Below are 22,058 nucleotides of genomic sequence, written 5' to 3' on the forward strand. Positions count from 1 at the left end.
TATATGCAACAATTTATAAATTCACAACATAGGATACTAGTTGGTTGACACTTGTCAGTGAGGCATTGCCATGGGGAAAGTGGCTAACAATTGTAAGTTACAGTATGCCATTAAAAACTGTGGAAGAGTTTCTCTCTGCTGAACTTAAAGCACTTTTTTGAAACAAAGAGTTTCTTACCTTTTCCTAGCTTGGATGAAATTGCATTCATTACTTCACATAGAAAGCAAACTAAAACATAGGATTTTGTGACAACATTTACTCATTCAGTTTGCAGAGGATGATGAGAATGTAGTTGCATTAATTTTCTGAAAATTTGCAGGCCTTATAAAACTCTTAAGCTATTGTTGTACAATCTGAAAAACAGAGATGTTGCACAATGGGAGGTGTGGATATAAAACTGTAGATACAGGCAGGTATATAAAAGGGTCCTTTTCAAATACTTCATTCACTGTTGTCACCTTACAATTGGTTTTGAGCTAAAATGACTGGAAGGGAAATAATACTGTACTGTCACCTGTCAGATATTACAAATGAATTGATACTCCCAGGATGAACCTTTTGTCAATCTGTTGCTGGCTTCATCATGAAAGTCTGAATGGCTGTTTGCACAGCTCTTTACAGGAGACCTCGAAATGGTGAAGGTAATGGTCGCTTTATTTTTGTCAGCTGCAGTAGTAATTTAGAAATTCTTCATGTGGAGAAACATCAAATTCAATCTCCCTAGTTTCTGTTGGCATAGCACAACACCAACCCATATTACAAGTGGTTTCAGTGTTGCAAAGCTAGGAAAGGGAAAATAAGCCAGAGCGCAGGGAAATGCAACAAATGAGGTTGAGGGCATTTTCAATCAATGGCGGGGAGATTTGGCGGTCCTTGAAGTAGGAGCACCTGAACGGTCAGCCTTCAGCTCACCTGACTCACCTTTACTCCCCGTGCCCACGCACCAATGCTCCCCCAACAAAAATAAAGCCCGAGTCCCCCTGGTCCTCACATACCATCCCAGCAACCTCCGCATCCAGCTCATTACCTTCCACCATTTCCGCCACCTTCAATCCAACCCTACCACCGAAGACATACTTCCCTCCCCACCCCTATCTGCCTTTCATAGGGTCCGTTCACTCCCGAACTCCCTCATCCACTCCACACTCCCCATCAACTCCTCCAGCATCTTTCCCTGCAACCACAGGAGGTGCACAAGTATCCCTACACCTCCCCTCTCACCTCTATCTGAGGCCCAAGACAAACTTTCCATGTCGACCATGGCTTCACCTGTACACCATCCAACCTGGCCCACTGTATCCGTTGCACCCGATGCGGCCTCCTCTACGTTGGTGAGACCAAACGTAGACTCGGTGATAGATTTGCAGAGCACCTGCACTTTGTACACTATAAATCAACAACACCTTCCGCTCGCTAGCCGTTTTAACTCCCCCTTCCCCTGCCTGGTTGATGGCTCTATCCTGGGTCTCCTCCAGTGTCACAATGACACCAACTACAGACTGGAGGAGCGACACCTCATATTCCGCCTCAGGACCCTACAGCCCGATGGCCTCAACATAGAATTCAACAGTTTCAAAATCTCCCCACCCCCCGACCTCATCCATTGTCCAACCTCCCCCTCTCATCCTCACCTCCTTGATTGACAGTCTGTCTCTTTTCCCACCCATCTGGCCCACCCTGTCCACTGACCAATCCCCACTTTCCATACCTGCGCCCACCTATTGCCATCTGACCTACCTTCCCTCAGCCCACCCCGCTTCCCACTGTTTTGCTGCTTATTTCCCAGCTCCCTTCCCCCTCCCCAGTCCTGATGAAGGGTCTAGGCCTGAAACATTGGCTCTCCTGCTGCTCTGATGCTGCCTGACCTGCTGTGTTCGTCCAGCTCTACACTGTATCAGTTCTAGATCACCAGTTCTGTGGCATTAGCACTGTGCCGTTACCTCCCTGCACTTGTGTTGCAATTTCCAGATTTTCGGGACATCCCCAACACTTTTAGCTGTCAATTAATTAATGTAATTAAAATGATCACTGTTGCGTAAATAAATCTGGCGTCCAATGGTAGGGTCCTTAAGTCGCAAATGTGGTTCATTCGTGGTGGTTTAGTTTTGTGGTGGTATTGTTCCAAGTGTGAATGCCTCGCAAAATTTGGGCATAACTTCTTGTTTAAAGGACATCACTGAAAATACGTGCACAGTCGGATACTAAGATTATTATTGGTTTGGAGCCAAACCCTTGCATATGTAATTTCCACCATCGCTAATATTGCGTTATAATAAGCCACAAGACAGAGTGCACACGCACTGACAGCAGGAACCGATGCCCAGCTTCAGTAATGAATCACACACGGTGTCGATGAATGCTCTCAATAGATTGCACAATAAGAATTCAAACCTTAGCCTTATGATGAGTGAGAGTTTCCTCGATCTGTAGGAACAAAGTTCCTTAGGATAAGGAGCTGATCATTTAAGATCAAGATGGTAGAAACTACTGCACTCAAGAGTTGTGAATCTTTGGAATTGTCTACCCGAGACAGTTGATTATTGAAAATATTTAAGGCTGGGGTAGACAGATTATTGGTTTCTGTTGGGAAGACTCAGCAAAGGGGGAATGGATGGAAAGGTGGAGTTAGAGCCCATGATCAGTTGTGATCATTTTGAAAGGTGAAGTGAGCTCGTTGGTCTATACATTTTCTGCATCCTGTGTTGCTGTGAGTTGATCTCCCCAAGGTTGCTCAGGGTTTTGCTTTTGGAAAATGGGTTCCATTGAAAAAATAGTGAGAATAAGCTCGACACCGTTATCTTGTTTCCCACTTTGGAAAGAGACTGCGATGAAAAACTGACATGCAATCCTGGTAGAACCAACTTCGGCCATAAATTCAGGCTGCTAATGATCAAACCAGCTCAGGTTTACAACTCCTATGTGTATTCTGGAGAATTCGGAGTGAACATCAAAGAAAAATTATTAAAAATTACGTCCTTAGAATTTTGAAGTTGTGTTGTACGATTTTTCCACAAAACCACTTTGCTTATTTGTGTGTTATTTCTCCCACTAACTTTCAAAAGATACAATCTATACAAAATAAATAAAAGTTAATATGATTAGTGAAGAAATTTTGATGAACATATTACATGTTTCATACTCCATTAACATATCATGTTGAATTCATGGCTACAGTGAAAGTTATTTTAGGAATATCTTTTTAACTTGCCTCTGAACAAATGAATGAATATTTTTGAACAAACTATCTTTTCCCTGGTTGAGCGTTAGGTTGTTTTCCTGGTAGTCTCATTGTATTCTTGCTCAATAAATCACCCTTTATTTAACTTGGTGGTCATTGTAACAGCTACTGCTGTATTACATTTCACCCCTTGACCCAGCTCTAGCAGATTTGTAAGCTTGCAATCATGCTGAGTTTCTGTTCTTGCTAAATGTCCTAATGGAGTCTGTTGCTCTGGCTCCATAATGAATGGATAATTAAACAACTAAATCAAACCTCTGCACCAGAGAATGGTTAGACTGTGAACATAGCAACACATTTTTGTTTATTCACTCATGAGATGTGCATGTCACTGGGTGGGCCAGCACTTATTGCCCATCCCCAGTTTCCCTTGAGAAAGTGATGGTGAACTGCCTTCTTGATCGCTCCAATCCATTTGGTTCAGGTAGATCCACAATGCTATTAGTCATGGAATTCCAGGATTTTGACCAGTGACCGTAAAGGATTGGTGAGGTGTTTCCACATCAGGCTGTGTGTGGGTTGGAGGAGAACTTTCAGATAGTGATGTTCTGGTGTTTTGATGGTGCATTGGAGGTTCTATTTTGAAAGTTGAGCCAGAAATGGGTACATTATTGTGCATCTCACTTGAATACTCAAAATCAGTGCCAATCAGGTTGATACAAAAAAAAGCAGTAACATGAACTCATCTCAACCTGCACCTTTATGAATGGGGCAAAGTTGTTGATTAAAAGTTGAAGAAAAGAAAGTGGGGCCAAAAATAAGCGAGGGAGTCACAATTACTGCTTCCATGCTTGCATTTTGAAGTCAGTGGATTGTACACAAAGACAAATAGAGTTGGAAAATGTCCTGGTCCATTGGAAACAATACATTAGAGCTGGTATCAGAAATGTATTGGAAGTATATGTTGGAGATCGGAGCTTGACCTTATCAGGAAGATGATGCCCACAAACAAATTTAAAAGAGTAACAATCACAAAGGTACAATAGTTTTCAAATAGAAGCAGAGTCATACAGCATGGAAACAGACCATTTGGCACAACTTGTCCATGCTGACCAGGTTTCTTAAACTGAACTAATCCCAGTTACCTGGTTTTGGCTCACATCCCTCCAAACCTTTGTTATCCAAGTACCTGCCCAAGTATCTTTTTTAAATTTTGTAACTGAACTTGCATCCACAACTTCCTCTGACAGCTCATCTCATACACAGAAGGTGCCACTCCTGCACTCAGTGTTGTTCTCTTGATCCTGTATTGTCGCTCTGTGTTTCTCCTATAAAAATGCATTACCTCACATTCCCCTGCATTGAAATGCATCTGCCGGGTGCTCCCATGCTTGCATTTTCTACGTCAGCGATTGCAGGATGTTAGCAAAGGCAGGTGGCCCAGCATTTTTTGCTATCTGGAGAAGGTAGTGGTGAGCTGTATTTTTGAACCACTGCAGGGCTTGGGGATGCAGGCTAAACACCACACAGCCCAGATTTGGAGCTACATGGCTGTTCCATCACAGTTCACCACCATCGTCTCAAGTGCAGTTCACAATGGACAGTAAATGCAGGTCTGACTAGTGATGCCCATTTCTGTAAACAGATTGAGGATCTAATGGTGGAACAAGATTGCAGCACAGGAAGAAATTGAGGCAGGTTTAGAAAGCCGCTATCTGCAAAGTAGTGAGGCAGGAAAGATTGCAATGGGAGAAAAGGGGTTAGAGATTTAGGTATCAGATAACAAGTATTTGTGAATGTGACTCAACCTGAGCTAAAATTGAATTTGTGGGGCTGTTTCCAAACAACATCTGGCATTCAGGGAGCCACACAATGCACCATGGAGTATGATAGAATCCTACTGAACAATAGCTGCTAACATTGGCGACAAAGAAGAAATGTGTAACATAAGAGCTGATTGTTTCTCATACCATAGTATTTATTAAAGAGTATTTGGAAGAATAAAGTGAGATCATATTATTGTGACATGTATATCCCCTAATGTTCAAAGCAACATTGAAATGCTCGAGTTCTTGTGCTATGGGTTTGATTCTGCACTGAATGCAATGTAAAATTAAACTACATCCAGCAGGATTTCTTCAGTCTAATCAGTTCTTCATGAAATCCTTGATGATTTGTAATGGTGCTAGTGGATACGGAGCTGCCTGCTGATGCAATGAGGCTGCGAAAAACTCTCACTGGGGCCCCCATGAAGAAAGGCTTTCGCTGAAAGTGGTTTGGTCTTTTTGAGAACAGTATGTTACTGTCCTCTACCACTGCAGGATGGGGAATAATCTCTCACAAAGTGAAATCCAATTCCAGTCAGGTACAAAATTTAAGTTTTGTTTTGTGGCTTGGATAAGCTGTATTTCTGTGGATGAAGCATGCTCCAGTAAACTTGGGCACAGATTCCCGTAATCCAGTTGTGGTGTTATGTGAGAGCAGAGAGCACAATTGAAAGTGCCCAATTCAAACAGTCAGAAGTTGAGGGAAATGTGAAACATGTGGTGCATGATTTCCGGGCCTTCACCTACACATTCGGAGCATTAGGCGTGTTATTGTAGATCTTGTAGATGTAAATCTTAGACTTTGGCTCCTGATAGTCAATAACTGTGAAACTTCCTGCTGAATTTCTTTCTGCAGAATTTGATTGTTCGCTGAATAATTCCCAGAAATTGGGAACTTACCATCCAGCCGTTAGTTTGTAACAATTTTTACTTGACTTTTGGTTCAGAACCTGCTTCTAGTTCAGGTTTTTGGTTGATTGCACAAGTTACAAAGTAACAGTTTCTTGCAAACATCTTGGAGAAATATTAAGATGTCGCTGTCACAGGTGTACAGGGTTCTCTTCAGTTCCTACATTTGTATTAATTATTCTATAACAACATACATTAGCTTTCCCCGTGTAATTCTGCTTTGAATTGATTGTGTTAACTGTTAAACAGGTGTAGACAATTTAAGTTAGTCTGTTTTCAGTGCACTTAATTTTGTGGTAAATCTGCTCAAGGGGCAAAATACAGGGTTTGTATTGGGAATGCCATATGTTTGTAACTTTTTGGCCATCGTAACTAATTTCCTTACTTGCATTTTAAAAAATCCCTCAACTATGTCATTGTAATCACACTTGCTACTTTTCACTGGTAATATAATAATTATATGTTGAATGAATTTAGAAATTTGATGTGGTGAAATGCTGTCATAATAGTAAGACCAATAGACTTGTAATCTAGAGATAGTAAGAAGTGCAGATGCTGGAGAATCTGAGGTACAAAGTGTAGAGCTGGATGGGTCTAGGCCCGAAACATCGGCCTTCCTGCTCCTCTGATGCTGCTTGGCCTGCTGTGTTCATCCAGCACTACACCTTGTTATCTCAGACTTGTAATCAAGAGGACCAGGCTAATCATCTGGGAGCAAAAACAGAAGTTACTGGAAAAGCTCAGCAGGTATTTCTCTTTGCAGATGCAGCTAGACGTGCTGAGTTTTTCCAGCAACTTCCGTTTCGGTTTCTGATTTAGAGCATTTGCAGTTCCTTCAGTTTTTTAATCATCTGGGAGCGTAGGCTCAAATCTCAGGGAAGCTAGGGAAATTTAAATGAATCAAGCTAGAATATGAAGTTAGTCTAAGTGAGGGTGACCATGACAATGATCATTGGCAGAATATCTCATTTGTTTCATTAATGCCCCTTACAGAAGGAAATCTGCTGCTCTTAGCCAGTCTGGCCTACATGTGACTCCAGACCAAGGCACAGATTGACTCTTCAATGTGGCCTCAAAAAAAGTCAGGCAAGCCACTCGGCACAAGGCCAATTAGGAACCAAATTAGCAGCGAGTACTGGCTTTGCCATCAACACTGTTATCCCACATAAGAATAATATAATACATAACGTGTGTGAAGCCAGAGGCTGGGTATCATGTTTCTTGTTGTGACTCATCTCCAAGTGTTTTGTTGGGTGGAAGTTTGTGAGCAATTTCCAGGTGCAGTGTTGTGGAATTCCGTGTAGTCTCATCATTTTCTTTGGCCAAAGCGACTGCCAGAAATTTAATATTTAACAAGGCAAGCTTCCCACCAGAAGACTGGAGTGTATTATGCTGCCAGTCAGACAAAGCCATTGCAGGAGAAAAGCAACAGGACACAAAACAACTTGTCAGTTTTACGTGTTCATCCTTTTGTTTGGGTTTAGTCACATTATCCAGCTTCAGTTTGACTGGCCTCAAGAATTCAGTCAATTCCCAGCGATTCAGCAAACTGTAATGGTTACAACAAATTAATTTTGCACCATTGTACATTAATATCTATCAGTCAGAAGCTCGTCATGCATGTGTCCAAATTTCTTCTCCTTACCTGGACCCTTGACATTGGCAAGTTAACTCTTTCATTTATACATCTTTGCTCATCTTCAAATTACTGTATGACTCTGGGATTTAGAGTCTGGCACTGCTTACAGACCAGGATAATCCTGGCCGATGTTTCCCTTGGTGCTGCTGGGGTGACAGAGCCCTCCGAGGCAGGACTTCAATCGGAGTGAGGGCACAAGCCCCCCAGCTCCGGCCAATTAAGAGTGAATATATGGTTTCCATGATTGCCTGAAGGTGCAAGTGTCTTGTCATTCCCATGACAATTCGGAAAACCCTGCCATCCGAAAAGATCCTGCCCCATGCTATTGTGATTTGAGCACCAAATAGGCAGGTACTATGTGGACGTACTGTTACATTGCCTTCCCAACAACATTCAGATTCCAAGAACGAGTAAATAGGAAGATTTCTGTGTTAACTTATTCTCTTGTCAGCACTTGTTCACAGTGCATAATGTAGAACTTCAACAGGACAAAAAAACAGTTTGGTGGAATGATTGGACATGTGGGGCACATCAAACTTAGTGCAGAGAAGTGCAAAATGATTAATTTTGGTGGGAAGAATGTGGGATGCAACATGAAATAATTAGAACATAGAACATTACAGCACAGTACAGGCCCTTTGGCCCTCGATGTTGTGCCGAGGATGCAAGAGCAGAATGCAACTCCAGACCGACAGCAATATGGTTGGCTATTAACTGCCCTTTGGGCAATAAACGTTGGCCCAGCCAGTAATGACCTCATCCCGTGAATGAATAAAACAAAAAAGGGCAGAAATTTGTAGATTGGTCCTTTTTTTAATTCACTTGTGGGGCATGATTAGGCCAACATTTACTGCCTGTTACCCTAGTGGTAGTGAGCTGTCTTCTTGAATCAGGCATGGTGTTGGTTGACCCACATAGCCCTGTGGAGGGAATTACTGGATTTTGATCAGCAACAGTGAAGAAATGGCAATATATTTCCAAGTCAGGACGGTGAGTAGCTTGGAGAGGAAATTGCATGGGGGTGATGTACCTGCTACCCTTGTCCTTCTCGATGGAAGTGATCATGGGTTTAGAAGGTGCTGTCGAAGGATCTTTCGTGAATTTTTGCCACACCTCTTGTAGATAGTATGCGCTGCTGCTGAGTATCTGTGATGTAGGCAGTAGATGCGGTGCCAATCAGTTGTGCTGCTTTCTCCTGGATGACACAAGTCGCTTGAATGTTGTTGGAGCTGCACCCATTCAGGCAAGTGGGGAGTATTCCATCACATTCCTAACTTGTGCCTTGTCAAACCCTGGGAGTCAGGAAATGACTTACTCACTGCAGTATTCCTAGCTTCTTAATAGTGGTCTTGCTGTGCACTTTTTTTTCCCGTCACTTACAGCCTATTTCTGTAGATATTCTTTTAGCAATTCCAGTCAGGCACAAGCTATGAAGATGAATAACATGGAATACCTAGCAGCAACTACATAAGCTGTAATTTTAAAATGGCACAGTTTCACTTTGAAGAATGAGAGTGACACTTTGTGCTTTATTTATACCTCAGTGAACTCTTTTTGGAAAAACCAGCAGATACCGCCTACAAGATTCTAACTAGTATTTTCAATAATAAGATGGGCTCTAATGATTAAATGTCCCACCAAAAGTGATAAGTTGTTCCTTATGGAACGTAATACAGGGATCTAAGTGGGTGACTCCTTGATGAAGAGGTGAACCATCAGGAAAAGTTTGCCAGACCACTCAATACAGGAGCCAAAAGGTGGGACTTTGTGCTCAGAACCTGTCTTCATGAAGTTATCCTTTCCTTTTAGGTACACCATGCGCACAAATATTTGTTTGAGACAATTTATATTGGCATCTGCTTAAGGTAAAAATTAAGTTAATATACAAATATGACTGTCAAAAGCTTGGTAGAGTTAACAGAGCACAATTGTCCCACTTCACTGGATTAGCACTCGAAATACAGCCCTGCTATTCACAAAGTTAAAGATTTTAAAATAAGTACTCTAAATTGCTCAACTCACCTGATTTTCAGACTCAGGTTGATGGAAACCAGGTTTCTGGACTGAACAAGATTACTATTCATTACCAATAATTAGATTCTAGCTACAGGTAAACAGTTGCAAACCATCTGTATATTACATGACAAATTAACACTCCAGTCCTCCTCTTAACTCTTACAAATACACATGCACACATAAAAACAGACATTAAATAGGTTATGGGCAGAGGTAAGCAATGAGAGAATGCACTGATTCCTATTTACAGGTTGCTGAGATCTTTATGCTGGTTAGACCATTGCTTTTCAGTCCTCTTTCTCTGGATGCTTCCACTGGTTTGTAAGAGGCACAGGGTGGCTGCCTTATTTTTTAAAAGGTCTCTGATTTATCAGTTAAAACTCACAGCTTAAAACAACCGCCCCAAAGATGAGCTGGTTTTCTCCAGGTTTAAAAAGGGTTTTGACTGCAGAGAACAGAGACAGCTGTTGCATTAATGGAGACCAAAAGTCGTCTCTGTATCTTGTTTCCAGCCTAAGCTGTTCAGCTATCTGACAGTCAATCTCATGGTATTGGCAGGCGCATGGCTTTTGTCATCAATGTCTGACTGCTAGTGCAGAGACAATTAAATTATTGTTGCCAACCAACTGCGTGCGTACATAGAACACCTCTGTTCCAATTTGCCTATTTTAACCATTTCAATTACTGCCTGTCAACCAGCTAATTAACTAATACTTGCCATAAATATACGGTTACTTGTCAAAATGTGTAGCAATCCTTTAAAACACTGATTTTAAAATAGTTCTTCTCTGTTTCATTCTGCAATTTTCAAAAACATAAAAGTAAAAAGATACTGTGTCTACAACATTCAGATTCAAAGCATATAGAAGGTTTCATTCCTATCAGTCTGAATATAGTTCCTCTGCTGTCATGTTTAGTGAACGATTGTGTTTCCTTCCTTGATATTCTTTCAGATGTTGGATTGTCGAACATAAGATGTGAAATGTTAATAGGACAGAACAAAATTGCAGGAGAAATAAATCCCTTCTCAAGATTAGGCTCTTAAAGTTCTATTCCATCCAAAAACTATGCAGACATTTGACAAAAAATCATTAGAGCAGCAGAGCGATTAATTTGTTCAGAAGTATTTAAAGAGCTGTCCATTGTGCCCACCAGGCCAATAATATTGACCTACTGTACTGTAAAGGGTTCCTAAATGAATGAGTAATTATTTCATTGTGAAGACAGCTCAGTCTAGGCAGTGCTCTTAAATGTTTGTGCTTTTGCCTTGAATAATTCCCTGCTCAAAGGTCACGACTGCACATTTCCTTGTCATTTCCTCTGTGATAGCTTTGAAGTGTGCACCTTTGACACTGCAGCAGCAATTTTATGTGCCCTTTAAAAATGAGCCTCATTGTTCAAAGAAAATGAGATGACATGAACTCAATTTACGGGTGTCCGTCAGGGATTATGCTGCCTTTGTCGTTACATTTCTGAACAGAAAGCGAAACTGATCAGTTTTATGTCTGTATCGTCATTGGCACCCCTCTGTCCACAAAAGATGATAGACACACAGCAACAGATCCATTTCAGATGGGGTGACTTTGTGGTGCACTTTGCTGCTAATATAAGAGGTTCTACCACAAGTACCATGTGTGAAGTTATCATATGTTGTGTGCGGTTGGTTTTGGGATTGGCGTCTGTTACCAGGTGTTATGGTAATGCATGCAAACTCACAGAAAGTATCACCATTTTTCTTCTGTTAGCTATTGATTCTTGGATGTGATCATCAATGTCTTGGGCCTTCGCGTCACATATTTTTCTTTTATTCATTCACCGGGATGAGGGCATCTCAGCCCAGGCAGCATTTATTTCCCATTCCTAATTGCCTAAAGGGCATTTGAGAATCAACCACATTTGCTGTGGGCCTGGAGTCACATGTAGCCCAGACCAGTTAAGGATGGCAGGTTCCTTCCTTCAGGGACATTAGTGAATCAGATGGGTTTTTCCTGACAATCAGCAATGGATTCACAGTCATCATTAAATTCTTAACTCCAGATATTTATTGAATTCACATTCCACCATCTGCCATGGTGGGATTCGAATTCATGTCCCCATGATGTTATCCAGGCTTCTGAACTAAGTGTCCAGCGATAATACCGTTAGGCTATCGCCTCCCCTTGCAAGCCTGAAGTAGAGTTTTAGATGTCCTGCTGATCGTCTGGTTCCAGCTGCCTGCTGTGCAGAAAGATCTCCGAGATGCTGCTGCCTTCCTCCTTGTGGGTTGCTCCAGCCAATGAAGTTTCTTTCTTTTGAATTCCAACAAATGTGGGTGTTCTGTCTTTGAGAAGTCTGCTATGTAAATGATTTTGTCCTTCCAGGGTGAAGGCAGTGTGGTACTTAACGATGAAGATGAAAATGCCTGGTTTTATTTTTGTGAAAGCTTTTAAGTTGTCTGTATTTCACAGCCAGACAACAAGGGCTGTCGTGTCATGGCACTGCCACTACCATTATGCTAGAAGGTCCAGATTGATAAATGCTGGCCCAGCATTTATCAGCCTCCCATGAACAATTTTTGTTTCTTAAGTACTCCCTCCTGCTCCAGAGATGGATCATAATCAACTGAGCAGGAAATATCTGTAATAAGGTGTTTGTAACGCAGGCCCGAATAAACCAGCAGCTTGGTATGGCTACAGTTTGTGGCTCTCACTCGGGCGTTTGACACTGTCAGCAGAAGCTGGACTCTACAAGATTTTGGGCTTCTCAGTCTTACCTGCCCCTTCCTCAACAACCTACACTCCATTGGACACTTTGGAGAGTGTGAGATCACCAGTGAAGTGATGGAAGGTGCCTTCAACAGTGTAGCTGCTCAGCAATAACCTGCTCAGTGATGCCCAGTCTGGGGTCCTGCCAGGGCCACTCAGCCCCTTGGTTCAAACATGGACAAAACAACTGAACTCCAGAGGGAATGTCCAAGCCATACGTCAGGCAGTGGATGTGATGGGATCTGGATCAAATGGTGGCTAATGCAGGTTTCCAGACCCGGGTGGTTTGAGAGTCCATTCCCTGGTACAGACCTCAGGCAGAAACTCCCAGGGTGTGCTCCCAGGGCTGTCCATTGCAGAGGGAGTGGGGGCACAGTCGAGAACTACGCGATACTTTTAGAGACTGGCACACAGCACAGGGACTAGGGTAAGCCTGGATAATGTTATTTTGGTTTGGTTTTGGTAAACTTGCATTCTAGTTTTCTAAGTTTGTCAAAAGACATTTGGATGGACATATGAATTGGAAAGGTTTGGAGGGATATGGGACAGGAGGCAGGTGGGACTAGTTTGTTTGGGATTATGTTCGATATGGACTGATTGGACTGAAGGGTCTGTTTCTGAGCAATATGACTGTGAATCTATGGCAGATGCTGTTGGTGGAATCTGGCCAAGTTCCACCATTAATTAGATAACCAGGTTGATTTGTGAGGCTTAACTTGCTCACTTGTGGGGCCTTATTTTGGTTGTTACATGCATTAAAGTTTAAAACATTATTTCAGTACTTCATTGTGAGATTTCTTAATAAATAACCAAATTTAAGATGGCTTGAGGTGATTTACAGTTGCATTTAACTCACACTCATGCCTTTTATCCCATTACATGGGCAGCTTTCAGCATAGCCGATCCACACTGTCCCACTCTCAGCTCTCATTATCAATTATTCAGTTTCTCTTCTGCCCTTGTCTACTATCTATCTCCTCGCTTGCTTACCCCTTTCATCTCTCTCTCTCTGGGCTCCGTCTCCACCTATCACCTCACTTCTCCCTCCACTCCCAAAACCCACCCTCGTTTTTAGCACAGATACCACTTTCTTCGAGTGGCTGTCAGTTCTGATGAGTCCCTAGACTCTAACATTAATTCTGTTACTGAAAGGAAACTTCTGCAGGGTGCGTGTGTGTGTGCATATATATATAGGTCATCAACTTGGAACGTTAACCCTGTTCCCTGATACGTCACAAAGGCAGATAATACCCAAGACTGGGATACAACACACCTATTTAACCTTTAGTTGAGCTCATTCAATAATATTCGTATAGAATAAAACTAACATCCAACGGTTTACAGTTTGAGTAAATGGAATAAGATTATACCTCTGAATAGACACAAAGTCTGAAATGGCATTGTTAAAGATCAGTTTACATAAGAATTTAATCCATTGACTTATTCATGCCTCCAAACATCTACATGGCTAACCTATGGCTAAAATGACCAGGACAGTTGTATCAAACCAAAATCTAAAGCATGGTTCAATTTTCAGCTTACTTTGAATTTTCTGTTTGGACAGTTATGGTTCCATGCATTCTACAATGTTGTGACACTGATAACCATTTAGGTTTATTTTGATAGGCAAACTCTTAAACCCCCATGAGAAAAATGTAGCATAGTTTGCAAATGATCAACAGCTACTTAACTGTTCAATTCAGCGTCTCCGTCCAATCCACCTGTTCACACCAATGCAAGCTTTTAGCTTTGCTGTCGTTTTGCCTGAGGTTATTTTTATTGAGAATTTGGATAGTCTGATGTGAATATTTTTGTATTTGTGTTCTGCCCAGTGTCTAGTAGCTGCAGGACATTTCTGGCAAACTTCATCTGGAGTTCAGCTTGTTGCTTCTGTACGTGTATATAGTGAACAGGGGAAATAGCAGTGTGTGAAGCTGGGTGAACACAGCAGGCCAAGCAGCATCTTAGGATAGCAGTATTGGTTTTTATTTGAAGTTTGGTATTATTACTGCAGCTTCTGAATGGTGGATATAAAAATGTTGTTTGCTTGTTACTTGCAAAAACAGTAATGTGACAAATGCATTTTGGTTGTGAAGAAAAGATTTTGAAGCATGTTCCTGATTACTGAGGAGTCCAGAACCTGGGGTCACAGTCTTAGGATATGGGAGAGGCCATTTAGGCCTGAAGTGAGGAGAAATTTCTTTACCAAGAGAGTTGAACCACTGGAATCTTGTGCCAACAAAAGTGGTTGAAGCCAAAGCCATTAGTTTTGAAGGAGTTGGATACAGCTCTCAGAGCTAAAGGGGTCAAAGGGTATGAGGAGAAATCGGAACAGGGCGCTGAGTTAGGAGATCAGTCATGATAATATTAAATAGCAGAGCAGCCTCAAAGGGCCGAGTCCTACTCTTGTTTTTGAGTTTCTATGTCTTAGCACCAGTCAAGGTCCCAGTAAAACATTTGGGAGCAGATTGAAATGATATTATTAATGTGTAGGCCTTGCTGCACGCTAAGTTCTGTGCCCACAGTTGTTAAGATAAGTGCTGGGTTCAAAAGTACACTGCGTGTGTGTGCGCGCGGGTGTGTGTGGATGAGTGATGATCTATGTATTACAAAGAATATATATTAACAAATGGAATGTGACATTGAAAATAAGTCAACAGAAATAGAGTGACAGTTGTCAGACACAGTGTACACTATGCTATACATTGATGGATTTGCTTACAATAAATCTAACATCGCAGACTAGTCTGTGAGAAATTGTGTGTGTATTTTATCCATGGAGTTTCACTGTACTTCCAGACAATAACACTTAAAAACACCTCAGTGGTCACTATTGCCATGAGAGTTTCAGTTCAGAATGCATGTAAGATTTAGAATTACTAGACCATGAATACACAAATCACTGACCAGCAGAAGTGTCTTTACTGCATCAGCCTCCCCCCACATTAAAAGCACAACTTTTGACCAGCTAGTTAGAGCTCCAAGTTTAGTGTTATATCATCTTGTTAAATTGATGTTGTCAAACCTGCTTGCAATCAGATAAAGAAATTCCTTTGAAACATTTGTGTGGCTTAATTATTACTGGTTATAGCCCACCTGCACCTTATGTGCCACAAGGCACATCCTAAGAGAGTCAATGGTTATATGATACAATGGGAAGCTCTTAATTCTCAGATGGTCCAGATGTTCTTGTTACTTCTCCACATCTTAACACGTTCATCAAGTACACTGAACAAAGTCATTTGTGTCATTAGCTCCAATGCTTCCCATACTCATGAGAAACGTTTACTGTTTCTGGAACTTTAATTCAACAAGTGCTGCAAGCTAGGGTCTCTAGGCCACGTTGATATCACTGGTAATCAATGATTATTTCAATCCCTCCCTTAGCCAAAGCAATCATTGGGAAAGGGGCTACAATGACAATTAAAAAGCCATCAAGCTGATAAAGCCCAATTGATGTAAGATCCTGGAGGCCTCATTGGGTCCTTGAAGGCCTGTATCTGTCTCGTATTTCTGGGAGGAAACTTTTTATTTTCTTCTTTGGAAATGTCTTATTTATCTGCTACGGACTATTCATGATTGGGTGTGCAGATGGAAGCTGAGCAATATACCTTCGGGCCCTGTACTTACGTTGCTGTGGAAATTCTGTAGTCTTTTAGTTAAACCTGGATCCCTTCTTCATGCTATCCAGTTCCTGGGATGAAGGATTTGAATTAACTGAATGAGGTATTCATTACCCCCCAAGAGTTACTTACTGTACCAAGATAGTGTGTTCACTGCCTTTTCTATTAACTGGAAGCATGGCATTTCATGCTATAGTCTGTTTAATTTGAGGTGCTGGAAAGTTGCAACGTTTTGGAAAAATAAAAGAGTCAAGTGAAGAATGAATACAGCTTCTGAACATTGATGGCAGTGGGGATTGTTTTATTTTAACAGCTAAGTTAATGGCTGTGTTTCTGTGACTGATGCAAGTGTTCGTTAAAACACCACAATCGCACGAGAGGTGCAGAATTGTATTAACAGATATTATACTTTAACATTTCTGAATTAGTTAGTGCTTCAAAGATTTGAAAGTAATTTAGGTTGTCTATTTCCGGATGTGCCACTCTTTTAGCCATGGGCATGGATTAATGTTGCATTTGTGAAATTTACAAATAGATCTCTTAAAGGGAGGCGCTGAGGTAAAATTTCGTTGCTGTTCTGTTGATTTTACCAGCGCCATAGGTCCAGAATTGGCCAAACCTGTTAAAAAGTTTGAGGCATTTCAAACGCTTGCCCTGGGAATGAGTTTTGTGACCTTCTGCACTGTTTCTAAAAAGCACTGGGGCTGGAGGCCAGTCACACCCCCAGAATGAATTAAAGAGCACTGTTGATCTCTAGCCATTACAGCTGTTTAACAAACTCTGCAAGTTAAGCTGATTTTTTTTTAAAAGTTTACAGAAATAGAGTTTTATTTAATTTATTAAAAATGTAATTTGCTAAAATGTGCACGGCAATAAAATTAAATTATTTCATCAAATATTTCAAAGTCATTAGATATTTACTATTAAGGCACCCAATGGATGTTAGCCTCAAATTCTCAGAAAAATGTGCCTTTTTATTGAGCAACCCATTTTCAGATTTGCATAAAATTGCACCAGTTAACCACCGTTAAGTATTTTTATACAACGAAGGGAGAGATATAATTACAAAATAAAAACTGAAAGAGCTGCGGATGCTGTAAATCAGGGACAAAAACAAAGGTCTGGTAGCATCTGTGAAGGAGGAAGCAGAGTTAACATTATCTCTGTTTTTCCCTTCGCAGATACTGCCAGAGATACAATTACGTTCTGAAATGCCTCCCAGTTATGTTTGTGATACTGAATGAGTTTGAGTAGATATTGAAACATGATTTCATTTTGGGAAACCTTTGCAATTTGTATCCAGATTGTTGATTGAATAATCAAAGCAGAAGTTTGATCCCATCAGATAATGTTGAATGGAAGGCTGTCTATAATGGCGTACTGTATTCCGCAATTTATGACACTACAGAGAGGCATTTATGTCCACGTCGGGATTGTTGCCATGAATCTCCACCCTAACTATTTTGAAAGTGGCAATTGAGGGTGGAGAAAAGAAGCAGGAGCAAGTCGCAGAGCAAGTTCTCTTTAGGGTGGCACTTTTAACTTTAAAATTAAGAGATACAAATTAGTAACAGAGGAGTTTTTAACCATTTGTTTGTTGAGCTTGGGTCTTGATATCTGGAGAGGGAGCTTTTGATTCTTGTCTTCATTTATAAACTGTACAACATCTTCTTGAAGATTACCTAAAAGTTTGTTCTTTTTAAATGAGGAATGCATACTCTCTGGTCTGCAGACAAAGTACATTTGAAATATAGCTCTGACATACAGAACAAAATGGTAAAACAACTATATTCTTAATTCACCATCTGTTTGACATTTCTTTTCCAGTGCTGCCGACTTGCTCCCCTCTGGAATTCCATTGTGACAATGGCAAATGCATTCGGCGTTCCTGGGTCTGTGATGGTGACAACGACTGCGGGGATGATTCCGATGAGCAGGATTGTCGTAAGTGTGCATTCATTACGGCCTTTTCTCAACCTAAAGTTGTGAATTCGTTGTTGGATGTTACTTATTCCATTACTTCTGCTCATTTACTCACAAACAGGGGTGAGTCTCTGTGAGTTGGTCATGTCTTCGTAATCCTTTTGAGGTCAAATTAGCATTGGGGGTTTGAATTTTCTGGATTGGGCTGGCCCAGACAGCAGTGTTCTCGTCCACAAGTCACACAATTTTGGATCAAAGGCCATAACAATAATGTAACCAGTGCTGAAAAGAGCAGCATATTACCATAACCTTTGGTCTTGCACTCATCAGGACAAATGCAGAAATGCAAAATTTCCAACGATCACTACAGTTTACACAATGGGAGTACAGGGAAATCAATTTTTATTGGCTGACACTTTGTCACAGGGGAAGCACCATTGGCTTCTGGGTAATTTGAGAAAAGGCATGAGCCCTTCACATGTCCCTTTCGATGCAATGTGTTCAGCCATGTGAATGACTGCATGTTGCTTCCAGCAGCATTGTGCGCATATGTGATTATCATTACAATAACAACTGATTTACCATCAGGATTGTTCAACTAAAGCTGCGAAATTACTGAATCATGTTTTGTTTGAAGTTCTGCACGGGCTGGTTAACTGCAGGCTGGACTCTGCTTATTGTGAACAGCTGGATGAACCAGATGTTTGGATTGTACAGGATAATAAAATGTGAGGCTGGATGAACACAGCAGGCCAAGCAGCATCTCAGGAGCACAAAAGCTGACGTTTCGGGCCTAGACCCTTCATCGGAGAGGGAACTGGAATAAATAGGGAGAGAGGGGGAGGCGGACCGAAGATGGAGAGTAAAGAAGATAGGTGGAGAGAGTATAGGTGGGGAGGTAGGGAGGGGATAGGTCAGTCCAGGGAAGACGGACAGGTCAAGGAGGTGGGATGAGGTTAGTAGGTAGCTGGGGGTGCGGCTTGGGGTGGGAGGAAGGGATGGGTGAGAGGAAGAACCGGTTAGGGAGGCAGAGACAGGTTGGACTGGTTTTGGGATGCAGTGGGTGGGGGGAAAGAGCTGGGCTGGTTGTGTGGTGCAGTGGGGGGAGGGGACGAACTGGGCTGGTTTTGGGATGCGGTGGGGGAAGGGGAGATTTTGAAACTGGTGAAGTCCACATTGATACCATATGGTTGCAGGGTTCCCAGGCGGAATATGAGTTGCTGTTCCTGCAACCTTCGGGTGGCATCATTGTGGCAGTGCAGGAGGCCCATGATGGACATGTCATCTAGAGAATGGGAGGGGGAGTGGAAATGGTTTGCGACTGGGAGGTGCAGTTGTTTTTTGCGAACTGAGCGGAGGTGTTCTGCAAAGCGGTCCCCAAGCCTCCGCTTGGTTTTGGATTGTACAGTTGACTAATTGTAACATTGCAGTGACATTGAGATTCACCCAGGAAGTTACTCAGTTGCGGACGGTTCCACTGCCATTGCCACTGATTCCATGACATCACAGTGTGAAGTGGCTTGCTTAACCTCATCAATTTTTTCAGGTATTTTGCTTTTCCAGGGTAATTTGAGATAGATCAGTCATTTCTCAGGTCCAGAACTGGTAGTCTCTGACCAATTTGTATGAGTCATGGTGAATAGTTTTCTGATCTGGATCGCCACTGTCCCACAGAATAATTGATGTGTGCTATTACTGTGTCAAGCTTACAAGGTGAGCAAATGGCTGATGTATAAGATTGCTAATAAAGCCAGTTTTAGCATGTGGGGCTATTTGAATTCCAGGGTGTATATTGACCAGTGTTGGTCGGCTTGGGGAAGACAATACGAGAGAATCTGCTCATAGATCTCTCAGCCAGCATGTTGAGGAAGTAGTGCAGTTAGACTGCTCCGTTGCAAAAATGCCTTGCTTTGGAATGGAATGTATGTAGATGTGTGGGCAAACCGTAATCCTTGCTGCAGATTCTGAGATCATGAACGTATCATCTACATATTTCAAACTTGCAAATCTACATGTGGTAGGAGGTTGGGGCTTATTCCATTAAAAACACATTTCTTATGGAAAATGTCAGGGGAGGAAGATCTCATGGCTCTCCCATTTACTTTGGGTGTACGTAATGTCGTAAAACTGAGTATGACTGGTGAGTCGCTTCATTTACAGGTTTGACAAATAAGTTTCAGACGATGACGGCACATTGATATTGGTATGAGATTGTGACGTGGTGCAACACTCAATGTTTTCCTTGAGCAGCACATTAAAGAATACACCCCCAGTGTGGTATAAGCATATGGGTAGTACATCGCTATCAAGAAGTAGCCCAAGAATAAAATTGTGAGGGGCATGGACCAATTTGTCAATTCATTGCTGTTTGTAAAATCTTCCTGTGTTCCAATGGTTGTCATGTTTGCTTATATTGCAAGTGACCGGACTTAAGTATGAAATTATTTTGACGTGTTTCTGATTGATGCGCATGAAGAGAATCCTACTAGACACCAGAGGATGAAGGAGATGGAGAAGTGACTGAAAGACAAATCAGATCATTTACCAGGAAAAGCTCGAAAGAATATCCAGGAATAAAGAATTTTGAAGGGTCAAAGTTAGAAATTGGCACGATTTGAATAAAGGCTGGCAATCCTACCGGGTTACTAATTGATATGGGTAATCACTGACCGTTCAGCATCAAATTGTTTCTGCCTTTATTACCCTCTATTGTGGGCCAAGTCCTACTCTAAAACTTTACCTCCTAGTTTTTTTTATTAACTTATGGGATGTGGTCATTGCTGCCTGTTCCAACACTTATTGCCCATGGCTGTGGCCACACTGCACAATGTTAGTTCTAAGATAGTCTACCATGTGGCAGAGTTGCAATGCAGTATGTTAGTGATCCACCACAATGCACCATTAAAGCAAGGGCTTACACTCACTTGGTAAATTACCAATTGTGGTAATCTCGGATAACATTGAGTGGAGTTCAAACGCTGGCCACAAAGCAGAGATCCAAGTGCAAATCCTGTGTGCTTCCTTCTGGTTAAGAGGATCATAGCAATTCCTCAGGAGCAGGTAGCCTGCTAATCCCATTGAGCAAGGGATGGCTTGTTGCTCAGGGGGGAGTGTAGAGGAAAATTTAAAACAAAGCAAAAGAAATTGAAAATCAGAGGCTTTGTATTTCACCAGACACATGCACATTCTCACACGCACACTCTAACACTCTGTCTCTCTCTCTCACTTGCTCTCTCTCTCACTTGCTCTCTCTCTCACTTGCTCTCTCTCTCACTCGCTCTCTCTCTCACTCGCTCTCTCTCTCACTCGCTCTCTCTCTCACTCGCTGTCTCTCTCACTCGCTGTCTCTCTCACTCGCTGTCTCTCTCACTCGCTGTCTCTCTCACTCGCTGTCTCTCTCACTCGCTGTCTCTCTCACTCGCTGTCTCTCTCACTCGCTGTCTCTCTCACTCGCTGTCTCTTTCACTCGCTGTCTCTCACAATCATGCTCTCTCTCACATGCTCGCTGTGTCTCTCACTCGCTCTCTCACACACATGCTCTGTCTTTCACACTCGCTGTCTCTCTCACTCACGCTCTCTCTCACACTGACTCAAAGCACAGCTGCAAAGATCAGTTTCCTACTTAAATGAAAACACTAGGAGAGAATGTATTTCCATTTTCGTTGGCTTCACCCTCCCATATCTACCAGGGCAGCCTCTGACTGACAGCTTTCCCTTTGGAAATCCAACGATTGGTTCTCAAGTCTGACACCCCACCCTATGCTTTGGCCATAAATCAGACAATTTGGGGAAACACACAAGAAATGACTGTATCCCTCAAAGTGTGGCTTTCTGACAGTCAGAGATTGGAAACCTGCAGAAATTCAGTTGAGCAAATGGTTGACTAAACACGTGCAGCCTTATTCCTATGTTTACGCTTGGTCTTGGGCTGATCTGAGTTCAGTTTGTTATTACCCTGCTGTGTACTGAATATAGATTAATGCGTGTGTACACTATTGATATTCACATGGGGAAAGAAATTTCGGGTGTTGTACAAAGGGTGGGTAGTTTTATTATTTTTTGCAACAGACAATTTCTTGGTTTAGTTTGAAGACAAATGTTTCCCAGTGGAAAAAGAAAGCATATTCTTTTGTTTTGTCCCTTTGCATCTCTTGTAAGGTTTTCCACCTCCTTTTCTTTCCCAACCATTATCAGTTTTT

The 22,058-nt window shown here is 41.9% G+C and overlaps 1 protein-coding gene across 5 annotated transcripts in view; it reads left to right on the forward strand.

The window, feature by feature from the left end:
• The window catches only part of lrp4 (low density lipoprotein receptor-related protein 4), a 377,362-nt gene that overhangs the window by 220,571 nt on the left and 134,733 nt on the right, over positions 1-22,058 (forward strand). For 4 of the 5 annotated variants that reach the window (XM_048545554.2, XM_048545552.2, XM_048545551.2 and 1 more), the window contains exon 3: positions 17,764-17,880. In XM_048545554.2, coding sequence (XP_048401511.1) covers positions 17,764-17,880 — 117 coding nt within the window. Of the gene's footprint in view, positions 1-5,303; positions 5,545-17,763; positions 17,881-22,058 lie in introns of those variants that run through there. The other variant, XM_048545553.2, reaches the window with a different exon arrangement.

This window comes from Stegostoma tigrinum, chromosome 17 (assembly GCF_030684315.1).
Source record: "Stegostoma tigrinum isolate sSteTig4 chromosome 17, sSteTig4.hap1, whole genome shotgun sequence".
Classification (NCBI taxonomy): Eukaryota; Metazoa; Chordata; class Chondrichthyes; order Orectolobiformes; family Stegostomatidae; genus Stegostoma; species Stegostoma tigrinum.